This window comes from Saccostrea cucullata, unplaced genomic scaffold, assembly GCF_032062105.1.
Source record: "Saccostrea cucullata isolate Sc308-1 unplaced genomic scaffold, CSIRO_AGI_Scuc_v1 ctg8007, whole genome shotgun sequence".
Taxonomy (NCBI): domain Eukaryota; kingdom Metazoa; phylum Mollusca; class Bivalvia; order Ostreida; family Ostreidae; genus Saccostrea; species Saccostrea cuccullata.
The window spans coordinates 9,537-28,302 of NW_026926747.1; the positions used below are offsets into that span (position 1 = coordinate 9,537).

General features: G+C 31.1%; 2 protein-coding genes across 2 annotated transcripts; both read right to left on the bottom strand.

Annotated features, from left to right (window-relative positions):
- Positions 1–1,210: 1,210 nt before the first annotated feature.
- LOC134272563 (uncharacterized) lies at positions 1,211–2,085 on the bottom strand. Its single transcript, XM_062754787.1, has 3 exons — positions 1,952–2,085; positions 1,520–1,628; positions 1,211–1,389 (listed from the first exon to the last, which is right to left on the bottom strand). The coding sequence occupies exons 1-3, from the start codon at positions 2,043–2,045 to the stop codon at positions 1,212–1,214; spliced, it is 381 nt and encodes a 126-aa protein (XP_062610771.1). The 5' UTR covers positions 2,046–2,085; the 3' UTR covers position 1,211.
- A 4,335-nt stretch (positions 2,086–6,420) lies between these two features.
- Positions 6,421–14,600, bottom strand: LOC134272564 (uncharacterized; the record flags this gene model as incomplete). The annotated part of the gene is made up of 5 exons (XM_062754788.1): positions 6,421–6,485; positions 6,734–6,988; positions 8,337–8,561; positions 13,969–14,223; positions 14,376–14,600. Coding segments are annotated over 5 exons (1,025 nt in total), but the record flags the coding sequence as incomplete, so codon positions are not given.
- Positions 14,601–18,766: the final 4,166 nt, after the last annotated feature.

The following is an 18,766-nucleotide window of genomic DNA, read 5'->3' on the forward strand; positions in this document are numbered from 1 at the left end:
ACATTTATATTATACTTTGGTTAAACCATATCAACCTGAATTTGTAAAAATACTTTGTAAGAACAGAAAAGGATCCAGAAATATTTATGATTATTTAATGTCAAAAACAAAGCACAGACCTATTTGTGAATACAAATGGGATCCTGATCTAAAATTAGAGTTAAACATGTTTATGCAAACTTTAAATTGACAACAAAAGCCTAAGGACTTGTGTGGTTCAATTATAGAATTATCCATAGAATATTAGGTACTAATAAGAACCTATATCTGTCAAAAAAAAAAATTCACCACTTTGTTCAATATGTAACTTAGAACCAGAATCAATCAAGCATTTATTTTTCTACTGTACACAGGTATCTGTGATTTGGTTAGCATTGTCAGATTGGATATTTCAAAAGTCTGGTACAAGAATTGTATTTCATGTCAAAACTGTTATTTTGGGTAATTTGGAAGAAGATCATATGGCAATTAATTTGATTATCCTATTAGTGAAGAAATACTTATTTCATCAATCAAGAAAGAACAATAATATCGTTTTTAATGAAATCTTAAAATATTTAAATAATTACTATTATTTAGAAGAAAAATTGTCAGGAAATATATTTTACAAAAATAGATGGTCCAAGTGGAAATTTTTTAATGTGTCCAATAGTAACTCTTAATATAATTATTGATTGAATATGCATTGCATATTGCGCAAGTTTATGTTTATGTATATTATTACGTATATTGAAGTGTAGCTATCCTTAAGTATGTGTACTAGATGTTTATAAATGTGTGTATCTGTATTTTTCCAACAGGTATGAGAGTGGAAGAGAGAGGTGTATATGTCTTGCAATTACTTACATAAAAAAAAAGAATTACTGAAAAAAAATAAGAAAAAAAATTAATTTAATTCACCTCAAAAGTTTACCCTGCATTTCTTTTTCCTTTCAGTATATATCCAAATAATCATACAACAACATCAAGAAAAAAGGATTTTTACTTTTATGATTTTAATACATTTGATTGAATTGCATACTATTATTCAGTCTGGATAAACCGGAAAAATATTCAATCAAAATGGGAAGAAATCTTTAAAATGCTGAATAACATCACATGTGTGAGACAGTTTTACTGCATGTAAAGGTTCAACCTTTATGAAGGTTAAAATACACATCAATTGAATAAAAAAAATCAATAAAAAAAATCCGTGTAAATTTTCTGCTTAACTACATGTTCCAATAATGATTTTCTCCGTTGAGGAGCTGCAATTCATTGTATTCTCTTCTACCGTATTCTTGATCATCAAGGCCAATTGGATCTGTCTGTGCCTCCTCAGACAAGAAGTTTCTGGAACTATTATATCTGCTAATGTTCAGTTTTCTCCTCTTTTGAGGCCCAGCATACCTTAATACAAATCAATTTTAGATCATTTTTTTACGAATCTTGTATACTCATCATAAAGGATTGAATATAAGATCGATAAAGCTCATTCACACAGAGTACTCTGGAAACTGTAAATAATTGGAATACTTACCTTCTTTTACAGTAGGCAAGCAACACGCAGAGATTTACTGACAAACTGATAGACAAAACTGCCACTGTCTCTGTCCATCCTAGAATTCTGCTTACTTTATAGTCTCGTACTAAATGTATCAATAGGACAAATGTTAATCTAAATGAATTACAGTGACATAATCAATTTTAATATTCAAATGAAGAAACCATCAATTCACTAATGTGGGGGGTAAATGTTTGTTGTTTTCGGTCGTGGAGATGAATTCATGACCACTACGAAAATTTAATATGCATACTCAACAATTCTCAAACCAAGGAATCAAATCCCCAAAGTAAATAATCAGTATTTTTTCCCAGACCTCAAAAAAATTATCTCTACGGGAATATATAATTTATTAGTATTTCATCGACTAAGTACACAACATATACATATACGACATGTATGTATTACTTTCCAAACAATCCACGCCTTCCCATCCGTGTTTACATCCCCCATGGCAAAAACCACTAATTCTGCTGCAGTTTTTGGATGTTGAACAAAACATACTGCATTCATGTTGACAATTCACTCCAAAAAAACCAAACTGACATACTGTTAAAATATTGGGAAAAATATTTTTCACAATTTGTTTTCATGACCATGCATAAATCATATGATAAATATTTCAGATTACTATTCATCTTTCTCTCTCTCTCTCTCTCTCTCTCTCTCTCTCTATGCATTTATTTATCTGTCTGCCTAATAGTGCCTATATATTTTTATTTATTTATTTCTTCCACCTTTTAGACAATCAACGCCGTTGTATCCAGCTTTACATCTGCCAGCACAACCGTCAACATTGTTACACTTCCCAAGACATTCTCCACATAGCCCACTACAATTCACACCATACCTTCCAAAGGCACACTCTAAAAGTTAGAAATAAATACTACAGTATGTAGTTCAAGTTATTAGGTTAGGTCATGCCTTTGTAAAGAGTGATATAAACAATATTGTAAGTCTGCCTATGTATGTTATATGATTACAGGTGTATAATAAATCAGGTTTAAAGGCCAAAGAGAATTTTCTTAAAATATTTTGGAGACAAACTTCTGTCTGCACCTAGTCAAAAAAATATGTTGAAACAAACTGAAGATGGTCAAAATAAAATATTCCTTACTTGAATATCATTCAAATCATTTATTATATATATATATGTTGTTTTTAAACGTTTAAACGTATACTCAAACCTTTGTTACACTTAATTCCTATAAATCCCGCATTGCACCCTTTTAAACAGTGCCCGTTTACAGGATTACAGTGTCCAAGACATTCACCACATTCACTTGTACAGTTTGATCCATATGTTCCTGGATTGCACTCTAAATGAATAATTGAAGACAAAGTGGTAATAAGTATTCAATGTTTTGTAGTTTTTAAATTAAATTAACTAGTTGCTACATGATTTGTTTTCCTAATAAGTGCAAAATGGGTTAAATGTGAAAAAGATCGGTTGGTAGGGGATGATTACTCCTCCATGGTACCTGATTCCACCTCTGATGTAAGTCTGTTTTACCTTTGCTCCAATTTTGAATTGTTTTATGGACTTTTTATCTTGAACACTGTTCGTTATCTCTATATGTTTCATTTGTTGTTGTTTCATGAAATTTCTATCCAGCTACAAAAAATTGGGGTTCTGAGGTTTTTTGTCCTTTTAACTCTTCGTGATGTAATCAGGGCCGTGACATAATAACTGAAAAGATACTGGAAGTCACTTCTTTATCGATTTACGCAAAAATTAAAAAAAACGTTCACATTTGTTTTTAATTTCGAGAATGATTTTGTTCACACTTATTCTGTATAGAAATATTTTCCTGATCTTCTTATATATTATAAGGCCATTTTTGCTTCAAACATCTTTTTGTCATTGTGAAAAAAAAGAACTTGTAAAACTTGCAAATCATTAAACGGAAAAAGTATTTCACTGCTGATTATGCATAAAATATTCTTTTTCATGATCATACAAAATATAAGGATTTAATACGAATATAACAATTTCATGTATTGATATATTTAGAATACAAAATTAAAAAATACAGCTTCAAATTTGAAATATGTAAAATGACACTACTAAATTATTACCCAAAACCTTGAAAGATGAAGTCAATTACAATATGTAGGTACATGTATTTAATTAATGTGTTATGTATTCCACTCACATCTGTAAGCATTCAACCAAGCTATTTAATTGGAATGAATGACATACACCGCTGTTCATCCTGGGACAACATCATCAAAAGATATACAAATGAAATGATGTACCTGTTTTACACGTAAGTCCTCTGTAACCACTCTTACATCCGTCTGAACACCTTCCGTCTTCATGGTGACATTCACCTTTGCATTCACCACAATATTCTTTACAATCAGCACCATATTGTCCTGGGTGACATTCTTAAATGTAAAAAAACAAAAAAAAAAAAAGAAAAAAAAGGACAAACAAACAAAAGACAAACAAACAAGTTTTGCTTAAAGGTACGTATACTTTACCATCTACAAAATTAAAATCAACATAAAGTATTCAATTAGAACTTAGGTTATTGTAGCCTTAATAAATGAACCCCTATAGTGCAAAGATCTAAACTGTCATGTACAGCTTAACATTACTTTATGCTCCCATGTGCTAAATAAGGAGGAGACCTAGGTGGGTAACCATGAATTTTTGTTTAATATCATCTTACAGGTTTTGTAGAAAAATTTAAAAAAAAGTTTACACTGCTGGAAATATTCTTTTTGTTCAAATCGATATATAGAGAATTGAAAAAAAAATCGTAATGTTAACTTTCGCATATCAAAAAAATGTAAATAATCCTGAGTTTATATATATTTTTTTCTAAATATGTCATCATGTTCCGTTGAAGAGATTCTTATAATATATTATGATTTCCAACTATTCAAGGACCTTTCTGTTTGTAGACAAACGTAGAGAAAAATAGAAGACAACAAAACGTAAGGAGAAAGAAAATGGAATGGATCAAACGTCTAAGTTTAATTGATTAAAAGAAAATTTATAATCATTAACATGTACAAAGATTGTTCCAACTACCTTCATTGCACATTTCTCCCTGATACCCAGATTGGCATCCTCTTGTACATGTTCCATTGATATGGAAGCATTCCCCTTTACACATCCCACAGCTTTGATTGCAATTTTTACCAAACATCCCCTCTTCACACACTATAAAAAATGTTTCCTTTATGATAATCAGTAATCTTGCGAAAAAATCTTTTTAAAAAGGCCAGATAAAGTTGTAAATTATAGAAAAATCATAAACCTAATGAACCCAATCTTTGTAAATTGAATGTATTGAGAACTAAACATTGAATCAAAACAATGATAAAACGGTTGTTTGATTATGTCTAAAATGCTCGTTTAAAAACATTTAAACCTGAATTTTAGGTTATCGAAATTTTGATGAACTAGACTAAGTCAAAAAATTTAAAAAAAATGTTACGTTTTGCTTACTTTTTTCGTTCAGCGACATTATCACAGATATGAAAATATAACTCTTAGTAAATTGTATCTTACATAATAGTTTTTAAGGGATTGTGAGAACCTATTGTTATAATGCACGAAAGTGCAGTAGTCCGAATTTACTCTTTGCCTATTTAAAACTCTCGAAATCAACAAGTTGAATATTGATTGACCTTCATTGCACCTGATTCCTGTGAAGCCTGCCTTACACTCAGAACAATTCCCATATCTTTGGTCACAGTATCCAACACATTCTCCACATTCACTTGTACAGTTACTTCCAAACGTTCCTAATGAACAAGCTGAAGAAACATTTGAATTAAATATTAACAGAGAGGTTTCATTGAGTGTTGAAGCATAATTCGGTAAAATCACAAAACAACATTTTAAAGCATTCATAACAAAATTTAAAATTGTACAAGTCATATTTTCCCCTTATTTTTGTCTAAATTGATTCCAAATCAAAAAAAAAAATTCTTAATAATTGTTAAGGAAGTATTTGATTTATCATTAATTTAATAATTACCATATAACATCTTTTTTTAAAGTTCAAAATATCTAATCAAAACGTACGGAAATCACAGTTTTCCCCAGAGTACCCCAGATCACACCATACACAGTCACCAGTTTCTATGTTACATTTCTCACAATGTGTTGGACAGGGCTGGGAACAGTTTGGGCCATAATAACCAAGTGGACATCCTTTAAATTGAAAGGAAGAATAAAAAGCACAAAAAATGTTTTCAATTGTTCCATTGCAATGGGAAGAAATAGAAAAGGGCATATTTTAAAGATTTTCGTTTGCATGTATTAAGAATAATTTGTTTCCATTTAGATACTTTTTTTCTGTAACATCATGAATCTACCTTTCATGTTAAATACTGTAAACGTACATGTACTTTTTTCTATGGGTTCATAATTCCGCGGAATCTCAAATTCTGTTTAATCCATGGGTAGAAAATTAAGCAAATTTCTTAGTCTGTCCGTATGTGCCTTACATTTACGTTAAGTACGCTTGGACAGATTTTCGCGGAAAATTTGTGACTGCGTGTATAGCGTACATTTGTACCACACGGAAAAAAGTACTTCTACAGAAAGTCTCTGTGATATCAATAAGTTTTAAACATTGAAAATCATTGAATGTTCAAATGCACCTCAGAGCGCCGTTAAAAATTTGCCAAGCATATTCCCGCCACATCTCAACAGCAAAACAAAGAAACTGAAAGATAAGACAAGAAGTGGCGGATCTAGAGGGAGTTTTGTGCGGTTTAAAATTCTCTGTGAGAGAGCGAGGAGCCCCACATATTTGTTGCGTTTTAAAACTTCATGTACTTCTAGTTATGGATAAGTTTAAACTAAAGTTTTGAAATTTTAATGTAAAAGATACTTAAACATCAAACTTCAGCTAGAGTGTGTTTGAAGGAAACTGAGTGTCAATGGGTACAGATGTAGTTATGTATGAAGAAAATCCTGCAATGTGAAATGCAAGTGTTAAATGTCACGTGAATATATCACCAGATAAACATGAAATATTTCAAAAACAGATCACGCATTTGAGTTTCTAATTGCTTCATGAAAGGAACAATTAATTGGTTTACTGCCGATTTTTGACGCTCGCGTCAATATGTTTCTCGTTCAATATTGATTTGACAGATAATGCTAGTGATTTATATTCTAGATAACATATTATAAATATCACACATAATTATGATTCTTACCGTAAACCTCCAACTCGCACAGTTCATTGTAAGCATATGTAGAATACCCAGGCGGGTACACTGTGTCAGCACTCCTTTCGTTATAATAAATAACATACTGGCCGTATAATTCGCATGTGATATTTACTACAGCTGGTATTGTTGTCCTATTATTTTCAGTATCATGAAAACATAAAGTACCATTTTCCTTACTCTCACTATCAGATATATAAATAGAGAATCCCAGAAACCTTCCTGCAAAAGCATTGTTTTCTCCTACAATTAGAAAAATAATTTTTACCCTTAAAACACTAATGTACAAGGGTTGTTCGAAGAGTTCAAGGACGATGTCAATCTTTGTTAAATTTCCCTCTAGAAATTTAACATAAGAACAATATAATATGTAAACATTTTTGTGTTGTAGATGTGTGAAGTTCCATTCGATTTAATAGAAATCAATTTACTTCATTTTAAAATCAACATGTTTTGTACCCTTGGAGCACACTTAACGACAACGTAACGTCAAAACATAGCGTCAAGAATTTTTTAAAATATTATCCCTATACATTTCACACATCTTTTGCTCCATTTTACATAAAATATGACTACAGTCATTATTCAGTATGTTGTTTGTAATTACCTACTAAATTTTGACCTGAACCGCGATACGATTTTTGCGTTTTTAAGATCTTAATAAGATTTGAATAATTCGTGACATTTAGAAAATTGAATACAAATAATTTGGAATTATTTAATTTTGTTTGTATTCTAGTCATTGGTTGATTTCCAAAAAAGGAACGCAAATAATTTCATGATATCCTGGTTTGGTATGGGGACACCCCCCTCCCCTTGACAACCAGCTTAATAATCTGTATCCATACAATCTCCTCATTTCCTGTCCTTGGGATTTATGGGAAATTCCAGATTTAATATATGTACATGTACCTTTAACTTCAAACAGTAGCTCGATCTCACCTCGTGAAAACAAAACATCATGACTGCTAGTTCTGCGTATCAGTTATAACCTCCCCTTGTTTCATATCACTTCCGTTACTAGGGATGTATTATTGAGCGGCAAATTTGAACTCATAAAAAGCAACACAATTTTACACCCACAGTTCTTTAATTATTTTAAAATTAAATTATAAGGAATGACTCTAATTCTTGGCCAAATTATTCGATTATAATCTGGTTAGGGTCAGTTTACACTTTTTTAAATCCGCTTCGCGAATATGTTCTTCATTAATTGTTAAAATATGTCTACCAAATTTAAATAACATATGCTGTCAAATTAAAAAAAAATATACGACAAAAGTCAACGAACTTTTCGAACAACCCACGTAGGTACATATATATTGACTTTAGGGAGGGTAGAATCTTATAGATTTAAATGTAGGATTGTCAATAGTTTTTATGTACGAAAATGGCATTCCATGATAAGAAAACACTTATCTGAGAATGGTTCTAGAAAGCTCGTATTACATGAAATAGTTATGAAATTAAAACTAATTACAAGCCTATAAGGAGATGTAGGTATAAAACAGACAAGGTTAAAATAACTTTAAAAAAAAAAAAACACAGTGTCAAAAATGTAAGATAAATGCTAGATATATGATGACCGTACCCCACTCAATATTGTTGGTTCTGTAGTATATTACTACATTACGAATAAAGCTGTACATCGCTAGTTTGACTCGCCAAATAGCTACCCTTTCTGTGTCAGCAGATACCGTACACTGATGTCCTCGTGCTGATAAATCGGATTTTAAACCATCCACTGCTTTTTCGGGTCCAAAATCCGCCGGATGACTTGCTTTCTGCCAGGTTGGTTGATTATAGGCAAGATTCACTAAAAATGAGAAGGTTCATACCTGAATGTAATGGGTTATACATACATATATATTGTGTATGTGTGTGTTTAATATCTTCAATGTTATGATGAAGCTTGAATATACGAGGGGGATCAAAATATTCACGAACTATATTTATATCTACAAAACCACAATTTGAATCAGAATGAAATTTGGCACACATAGAGCCATACACACGTTCTATAAACAGCATATTATAAGTAATGTTTATCTCTGTCATTGTGACGTTACAATGTGAAAATGACGTCAATATGTCGATGACTTTGAACGAAAAACAAGCAACGAACGGCTGTGAGCTTTAACATAAACTTAAAAAAATCTGTGAAGTGCCATTTAATAATTTATACAAGGTTTATGAAGACATAAGACTTACCAGACCTTCAGCTATAAATTGGAATGATTGTTTAAGTGAAGGAAGGAAAATGGTTAAAAATGACGTTTGTTTTGTAGCCCAGTGAAAGCAAGTTTGGAAAAAGATGCGTCCTTTGTTAGGCAATTTGTTATGAAATATCACGAGGTGACAGCTACATGTATAACAATAGTCGAATATTTAAAAGAATTGCTGAATTCCCCTTAACATATTAGATATGATAAGAAGGCGCCATAATATTTAAATATTCGACAATTGACGTCCCTATAAGAGGAAACTCGGCTTGTGATGGTCATGATGCTCTTTCATTTTATCCAACAATCCTTTTTCCAAGCTTTGGTCATTTCTAACGAATACATTCTTCTTTTTTTAAAAAAAAAACTTGCATGTGAATAAATTGAAGACTCGAAAAATATATGTGTCTATGAACAGAATGCTGATGAACATATCACGCGACCACCTGGATCACGTGATTTGCGAATGAACAGAACGGTGGTAGATAATCATTACAATTGGAGAGAGCTAATGAACACTGAAACCAAATTTCATTTGTTTTATGGAAGTTATTCAATTAGTTCTCAAACTTTTTGATCACCCCTTGTATACAAGTACACATGTTCAAAATTAATTTAATAAATACTTCCCCCTCAAGAAGAACTGTGAGTTCATTACGTTTCCATTAAACATATATTTGAGTTTCACTTGCAAAAATATAGATTTTGCAATGCTTCGTACGTATAATAATGAGGGGGCAACATTTTCTCCCATTTTTTTTCTAGTACCAATGAAAAAATTTCATGTGACTTTTGTATAGTAAAACGATGGACTCTCAATATGTTGGTATGAGAGCTGTCATTAACATGTTGTGCAAGTGAAACTCAAATATATGTTTAATGGAAATGTAATATAGGAAAGTGCTCAATGAAACAATTTAATATAAATTTTGTGAAAGTTTATAGAAATTAGAAAAGGCTGAAGAAAAGTGTTGAGTATCATAAAGAGTACTTCAGGATGGACACTCCAATCACATTTAACCTCTAAAAAACTATTATTATATTATAATATTACATTTAAAGTATTTTATTATTAGTAAATAATTAAAGAAAAAGCATGCATATCTGTACCATTAAATCCAAAGTCATTTATCTATTGAAACTTTTCTCAATAAAAGCAATTTAGGCATACACCTTCTTGCAGTTTAAAAAGATAATATACCTCAAAAAGGAAAACTGGACTTGTACAATAATATAAATCGACATATTTGCTGCTTGTGAAATCCACAATGCTGTGAATTTTTTAGTATATCAATCAATAATATTCAACGAAAAATGAACAACTTCATGAAATTTGCTGCAATTGATGTTTTGAATAGATATGCCTTACCGTATTCCGATGAAACGCTTGAGATGAGTAACAGTGGAATACGAAAAATGTACATAAACATTTCGTAGTTATACAAGGATAATCTTTTCAACATTAATTGAAATTTTTCCGAGAGAAGTTTATTCCCCCCAAAATGTTGCAAAATAATCAAAGTTCCCAATGGCTGTGTATAAATAATAGTTTCCTGCTCTATTTTGACCCAATCAGGATTAAAAAAAACCCAGTAATTACCTGAATGGCTTAATTATAATTTCCTTAACTAAAAATTGTTAAAAAAAAGGCTTAAATATAAATCGGTTCATCAAGTTTTTATAATTGAAACAAATTTTTCATTTTTTTTTTCACCTTTTTAGAAACCTCTTCTTAAGAGATAATATTACATCTTCAATGAAATTATTTGTAGAGGTATATGGAGATAACAAAATTCCATTAATCAATACAAATTTTGGGCCAGATTTAACAAGGACCTTTTAAAATCATAGGTTTGATTAAGTGCCATGTGGGAGTGAGCATCGACCGGTCATACCCGCCATGTTTTGTTTGATATGATCAGGAAATAACGGTAAAACCTATCGACAATTTATTTTAAAAGAAAACTTTAATATAGCAAAGGTTGAGGTATTAATAACTGTATTTCTAAGTAATACTATAATATGTGTAAAGATATGTGATAAGACCAAGGCATTTGTTTTTCTTTTTTTTTTTGGGGGGGGGGGGGCAGTTCAATCACTTTTTGCAATCGCAATCGATTAAAACTTAAGCGAAATTGGGAGGTTTAATTTTGTTTTGGCGCACTGAAAACAATTTTGTTAATATGTTGATTTAGTAATAACGCATTTATGACTATAAAAAGAATAATAATTCTTATCTTAAAGAAACACTTACAAAAATTATCAAAGCAATAATCCATAATTGATTCAGAAATACTTAAAATTGTATGGAAGATCAGGTTTCGACTATGTTGCGTTTACTTAGAATAAGGTTCTACATCTAGACAGACTAAAGCTGCAGAACTGAAACTCTCCGAAAAAATATATATTGATAGACCGGAGAGCTACAGTGCCACCCATTGAAAAAACTGTACATTTATTGCGCACAAAAACGTGCGCTAGGTTCCAGATTAATTCTTCTAAATTCTTACTTCAATTGCAAAAAAGTTAGATTTCAATAAAAGACCTTAATTATCTGTCAATTACATTCGTAGTTTACATCTCTACGAAGCGCGTTGGACCGAATTATCTTGCAAACCAAAATGGTAGTATAAATAGGGAAATATTCGATGATCCTGATTTCAGGGCCAGAATACAATTATAAGGAATGTTTTGTTGTGGAAACCGTGAAAGAATATGTTAGGAACACACAATTCGTAATATTTTTAGATGACAGTTTGAAAAACATGGAGAAATAAACCGAAAAAACAGCGCATTTTTTGTGCGCAATAAATAAACAGTTTTTTTTCAATGGGTGGCACTGTAGCTCTACGGTCTATCAATATATATTTTTTCGGAGAGCTACAGTTCTGCGGCTAGACAGAGGGGAATGGAAATATGACAATAGGCCAGTCACTGTCTCGAACATTTGATGGCGGACGTCATTAAAAGAAACAAATACCGGTACCTTTTTCGCAAAAATCTCCCTCGTACCCGGGTTGGCATCCTCCAGAACACATTCCATTTACATGCATACACTCTCCTTTACACATTCCACAGCTTTGATTGCAATTTTCTCCGAACTTCCCCAGTTCACAGACTCAAAATATAAAAAAAATATGTTTTTTATTTCTTATTTTTAATGACAATATCTCAACAGAAAATTATAATTGTCTTTTTTAAAATAAACTGACCTTCATTGCACATTATTCCTTTAAACCCTGGTGTACACCCTCCAGAACAATTGCCGTATCTATGGTCACAGTACCCGGCACAGTGCCCACATTGTCTTGTGCAATTTGCTCCAAAGGTTCCCGAAGCACAATCTAAAGAGCGATAGTGATACGTATAAAAATAATTTTAGAGACGTTTAATTTTCTTTAGGCGAAGCGGGCACCAAAAGTTCCCGGATCACAATCTAAAGAGGGATGTATATAAGTATTTAAAAAATATGTCAAACAAATTATCTCATTGTTACTGAAGTTGATTTTAAAAACAGAATCGCATCAAGAGTCCATGGTGAGGCATTATCTAAACGTATACAAGAGAGATGAGTGTAAACGTAGAGACTTCCCTAGTACTGCTGACATGGTAAAACCTGTGCACAAAGGCCTTGTTCTCTATTCTCTATAGTTAAATTGATCATCCAAAAGCTGTATTAAATACTTGTTTTCATTGTAAATAAAAAAAATTACTTGCTAATTTTGTACATCTTGTGTACTAATTAACATGCACATTGCTAAGTAGGGTAAGTGTTTCCGTAGATGGTATCGTACTGTGTAGTTAGGTCACGTAATTGAGCTGTGAAAAATTTCCAATGATACAATTGTGAAAAGTGTACAAAGCAAAAACTAATGCCACACAGAAAAAAAAATACCTCAGTTATTCATAACAAGATAAGCTTATTTCATAGAAACGTACGGAAGTCACAATTTTCGCCTGTGTATCGCAACACAAACAGGCACCTGTTTCTGTGTTACAATTCTGGCAATGGGTTGGACAAGGAAGAGAACAATTTTCGCCATAAAATCCTAGAGCACATCCTGTTAATCAAAAACTAGTGTACACATTATTTTCCAATGTGCTATATTAAGTTAACATTATTGTCAATACCCCCCTCCCCAATCCTTAACTCATGCACACACTAAATTTATCAAAATTTGATTTTATAGCTACTGGTATTATTTAGGATCAGACTTTTTAATCTATGATTTGGATTATGTACCTAATCATTCGATAAAAAAAATATTTTTAATTAGAAATGTACATCTATCTCCAAAATTTGTATGTGTGAATTGAAAACTAAGTCAATCTACGAAAAAAAGAACATTGTGATTCCCGTAATATTTTCTATGAAATAAGATAATTTGATAAAGAATGGCTGACGTATTTTTTTCTGTGTGGTATTACTTTTTTCTCTCTGTATACTTTTACTATTTTGTCATCGTTGTACGTCATTACGTGACCTAATTACAAAGCACAATAATATCTACATAAATTCCACTTTTTTTATATTATGAGGTTATGGTAACTATACTATAAATAAGTTAAAGATTTTTGCACAGTTTTATACAACTGGTTTGCTCTGGCTCTGACAGTGAAGAAACGTTAACATTTGGAAAATTCAAAAGCAAGAAATGCTTTAAAACAATAAGCTTCTCAGGACATGCTGAAAACAGGTTCTAGTAATTTGTTATTGTTCCTTTTATCAAACCCTAGCGTCAGTTGAAAGGCCTACAGAAATGTCTATGAATCATGCCTTTTATCGCTATCATGACAATTGGCGTAGCAGGGGATGCCCATTCCTCCATGGCATCTGATCCCTCTTCAGTTGTTTTTGAGGCCCGTGTTTGTTCTGCTTCATATTTGTATTGAGAAATGATTTTTGAGTTTGAATGATCCACCGAGATAATTATTAATTAGAATTGTAATATTACGATCAATTATATGAGTAAATTAACTTTAGAAATACTTATTTTTTACCATAAACTTCTACTTCGCACAGCTCATTGTAAGCAAATGTAGAATAACCAGGCGGGTACAGTGTATCAGCATTTCTTTCGTTATAATAGATAACATACTGGCCGTATAATTCGCACGTGATGTTTACGACAGCTGGTATCGTTGTCATGTTGTACTCAGTGTCATGGAAACATAATCTTCCATCATCCTTATTTTCAGTATTAGAAATGTAGACGGAAAATCCCAGAAACCTTCCACGTAAAGAATTATTTTCATCTGAAATATACAAATATACAATGTCATGTAAATGTTCTCTCTCTCTCTACAATCAATAATTGTTTATTGCTAAAAGTAAATTCTATTTTCAAAAATCAACAATAATGTTTTTTTGTATATGCCACTACAAATGAAACGTATTACAGCTGTACCCCAAATTTTGTTGTCTGTTCGGTAGTATATAACTACATGATGGATAAACTTTATTCCAAGTAGGTTGACTCGCCAAGAAGCTATCCTTTGCTTATTTTTAGATATACTACACTGATGACCATTTGCAGACAAGTCAGATTTAAGGCCATCCACTGCTTTTTCAGGCCCAAAATTGGAAGGGTGCGTTGTTTTTTGCCATGCTGGTCGTTTATATGCGATGTTCACTTAAATAAAGTCAAAAAGCATATCTCAGAGTTTTTAATCTATCTGCGTTATTTATAAACAAAAAGTAATGGCATTGGATACAAAGAAAATGCTTTCTAACATAATTACAAAATGAATATCATTCCAGTTTGGAAAAGTCTTATTTATTTACTTAGTCGTTTTAAGAGTTTTTTTTTTAAATCAGACGTAACAGATATCTTACGTTAGATGTAAGGAAGCCTTTTGTGTATATATCATTTATACATGAACCCTCACTTTATAATGATAATAAAAAAAAAATCACAAAACAATGTCAATTTATAACATTTGATTTTTAAATAATAAAGTAATAGAGATGAAACAATTGCACTATACATATACGAAAGACCTTACCGTACGAAGATGATACACTTAGGATGAATAATGTCAAAACGAGTAAAATGCGCTTAGACATTACCAATATATTCAGACACTCTGCCCCTGAAATTTGCCTAATTATTTTAAGCTCTACATGACAGTTAAACAAACTGAAAAGAAAAAAAATCATAATAGCTTGTTTAGTACTTCCTTTTCCGAATTGAGGCAAAACAATTTCCTGCAAGTCGATTCCATCACTGACATGTTAGTGTCCTAGCTCATTTATTCGTATTTACAATTTCCCGAACTCTAGGAAACTAGAGATGCGAAATCACGATTAATAAGAATTATCAGTACATGTATCTCTTGCTGAAACCTTTAAAAAGGAAATTATGCCTGTAATAACATGCCCTTTAAAAAAAAAAAAACAACATTCTAGTATCTTAGCATTTTTGTGACAGGTTGAGACTTCAATAAATGATTGATCGTCGATTCATGTCTTTACGTTGTAGAAAAAATTACAGATGTTTTAAATAGACATTTCCAGATTTTGCAGGACAAGCGTTTGTACGCCAAAAACCATTGTACTCACACACTGACTCTGACAGTTATTTCAAAATATTTATCAATTAGACACGTGAATTTATCTTTTATTTTTCTTTTTACATGTATATCTTTAAAAAAATTCATTATACGGATGATATTATTTATCATCAATTTCATATCCATGGGAAATATAAGGATTTAGAAATATGTTTAAAAAAAGCTCAATTTAATTTATTTAAGATATTTAATCTATCTTTAAAAAAAATATCTTTCATACTACACATGTATTCAAATTTTGCAGACTTTGATGTTATAACTTTAAAGGATTTTTTTTATTATGACAATAAATGTAAACACTCACCTATACAGCAAAAACCAGTTCAAGTTCAATCGACTTCAAAGTTCATTCTAATTCTGAAATTACATAATATAAGTGTTTCCGATCATTATCAAAATACATATCAAGCGAATGTAATTGTGTTCTATTTTTAATCAATTCTTTTTCGGATAAAAATACCATTTCAAAAACAGTTTAAAATCAATTTAACTTACATGTATAGAGATATGGGATGATATTTGGGTTCAAAATCGTTGATTTTATTTTAAAATTTAGATAGCAAATATTATCTTAATCTTTGTTTAATCTCGAGTTTTATTTTTTTAGTTCAGATACGTCATACTTAGTATATACCTTTATAATCCTTTATAAAAAATCTTTATACGGCCCCTTATGTATCGAAATACAGAGTACGAGTCCGAGCTCGTGGCGCTCTTAGCTGGAAATGTCTATTAAGACCTTAAAGATCAAGTGTACCCTCCACTGTTGCAGGACAAGCGGTTGTACGCTAGAAACCATTGTTAAATCACATTTGTGCTGAGTTTGTCCTTTTGACGTTAAGTTAAAAAAATATTTTCAATTAGAACAAGTGTACTTATTCTTTATTTTGCTTTTTTACATGTATGTCTTTAAAAAAAAATCATTATATCGATTGTATTTATTATCATCAATTTCATTTCCATGGGAAATATAAATACTTAGATATATGTAAAAAAAAAGTTAGCTCACCCTCTTTTATTTAAGATATTTAATTTAATTTTTTGAAGAAAAAAAATCTTTCATACTCTGTCGTACCTCGGGTGTACAGCAGAAACCATTATAAGAAAGAACCTTCTTACATTAAAGGAGCTTGGCGTACAATTAATTTTTTCTAACATTTCTCTTAATTGTTCTCTTAAGTCAATCTCATCCAGTTTTGTCTAAATTTTTGTTATTTGATCAACGTTCTTTTTCTTCAAAAATATTCGGAACACAACTATATTACATCTTACTTTGGTACACGTATCTAAAGTCGTGTATACAGAACTCTGTAAATTGTATTTGAACGAAGTAACTGATCTGCGTTCTTGGGAACACGGTGACAGGACACAGTTCAAACAATTAAATCAACTTAGTACAAAAGATTCCGTATTCAGTGCGCACCTGCAACCAAAATGCAACGTGTATCACAAGGGTTTCTTTTAAAGGGATATAGGGGAAACATTAGAAAAGTATAAATGAAATTTTCCTCTATTTCTATCTGAGCATGAAGTAATATTATCAATACCAGGGATTAATATTAATTACAGCAATTATTATGTATTATTTTCATGAGATACCTTTTCTTGTCTTTTCTTTGTTTTCTATAATAATTTATGTTATTAATGGTACGGTATACAATTGGAGGATCTGTAAATCCGTGCACTACACCCGTTCCGAAAACTAGTTCCTATTGTAATGAGTATTCGATACCTCGAACGTATTCGGGATAACTAAACTTTGCTCTTCAACACAATTTCTAAGCTTACCATTTAAAAGCAGTCTGTACCCTTCACTTTATTTTCTATCACCTCTTTAATACTTCTGTGCTAAATATATTACCTTCTCTCCTCGCTTTTCTTATTCATATCTCACTTCTACTGGTTTCACAATAATTTCCTCTGAATATGCCGAACGTTATAATGCCTAGCCTTCTCAACCATGTAAGCATCACAATTCGCAATTCCAACAAAAATTTACTGCAGTTGTAAAAATTGAAACGAAAAAACAACAACTAGGCTTGTCTTCTTTCACAAACTATAATATTAAATAAAAAAGATCTTTGCTCTTACATTCTACATTCCAGTGGCAGCAACGAAATCTCTCTCTCTCTCTCTCTCTCTCTCTCTACATAGTTACTTAGTAATAAATACAGGTTTTTTGCATATGCGATATGGTTAAACAATATTTCACAATAGCCAATCAATCTTGGCAGAGATCATTTATATTAAATAGTTTTCTGAACAGTGTAGTGGTCTGATAAAAGTGAATTTCTATCAGACCCTGCAAATCCATATAGCCCTGCAGAAAGATGGTATGATTCTGCTATTGTGATTGTCAATATCACACTACAGTAAATTAAACCACAAAAAACAGTACTTGTGATCATACTTTTGACAATTTTTGGTTGGTTCATATTCTCTTTATTTTTTTAACTTTTTGAAAATATAGGTTAATTTTAATTTACAAATACAATAGATTATTTTCAATTTACGGAAAAATAAAAATTGGGGACAATTTTTAAAAAGTTTTATAGTACATAAACAAAACCTAAATTTTTATAAGGCAAAAGAATTTTACATTTTCTGAAGTCCTTTTTTTTTCCATGATTATTTTCTATATTTTCTTCTCAACTTATATGTGTTCTGTATTTTATTACTACACAAGAGAGTATGTAATAAATATAATAAAACAGTTACCCTAAATTTCACATGGGAGATCCCCTGGCTGATATTTTAAAGATTTTGTGTCTCGGGCTGATACAGGATGTGATATGGAAAAGGGTATGTATTATTCTCTATGTATCTTGTCTATCATTCTTTAACACAACTTGTGGCGAAAACATATTAACATTATAAATAATTTAGAGGAAAATAAAGTTGCGAAATTAAAAAAAAACATACCGAACGCAGACGAAATACTGATCAAAATAATTAGAGATAGAAAGAAATAAAAGCACTTTTGCATTACAGGTATTTTAAGGCGCGCTTATCTAAAGCTTTGCTTTTATTTAACACACTTTGCCCTCATATAAAAATTGATAAAAATGGAGAAATAAAAAAAAATCCCAATTTACGATTGCTCATTTTTCATTCGATTCGAGTCAATTAAGTACCCTGTGAGGTAATATAAAAACTGATAGAGAACCTGCTAATTCGTATGGGTCCTTTCCTGAAATCTATAGAAACTGATGCAATCTTAATCTTA

Coding starts and splice junctions, on each gene's coding strand:
- LOC134272563 (XM_062754787.1), bottom strand. CDS start 2,045: ATGTTTTGTTCAACATCCAAAAACTGCAGCAGAATTAGTGGTTTTTGC. Junction 1,629..1,951: donor AGGCGTGGATTGTTTGGAAA/GTAATACATACA, acceptor TGATACATTTAG/TACGAGACTATAAAGTAAGC. Junction 1,390..1,519: donor CTTGCCTACTGTAAAAGAAG/GTAAGTATTCCA, acceptor ATTTGTATTAAG/GTATGCTGGGCCTCAAAAGA.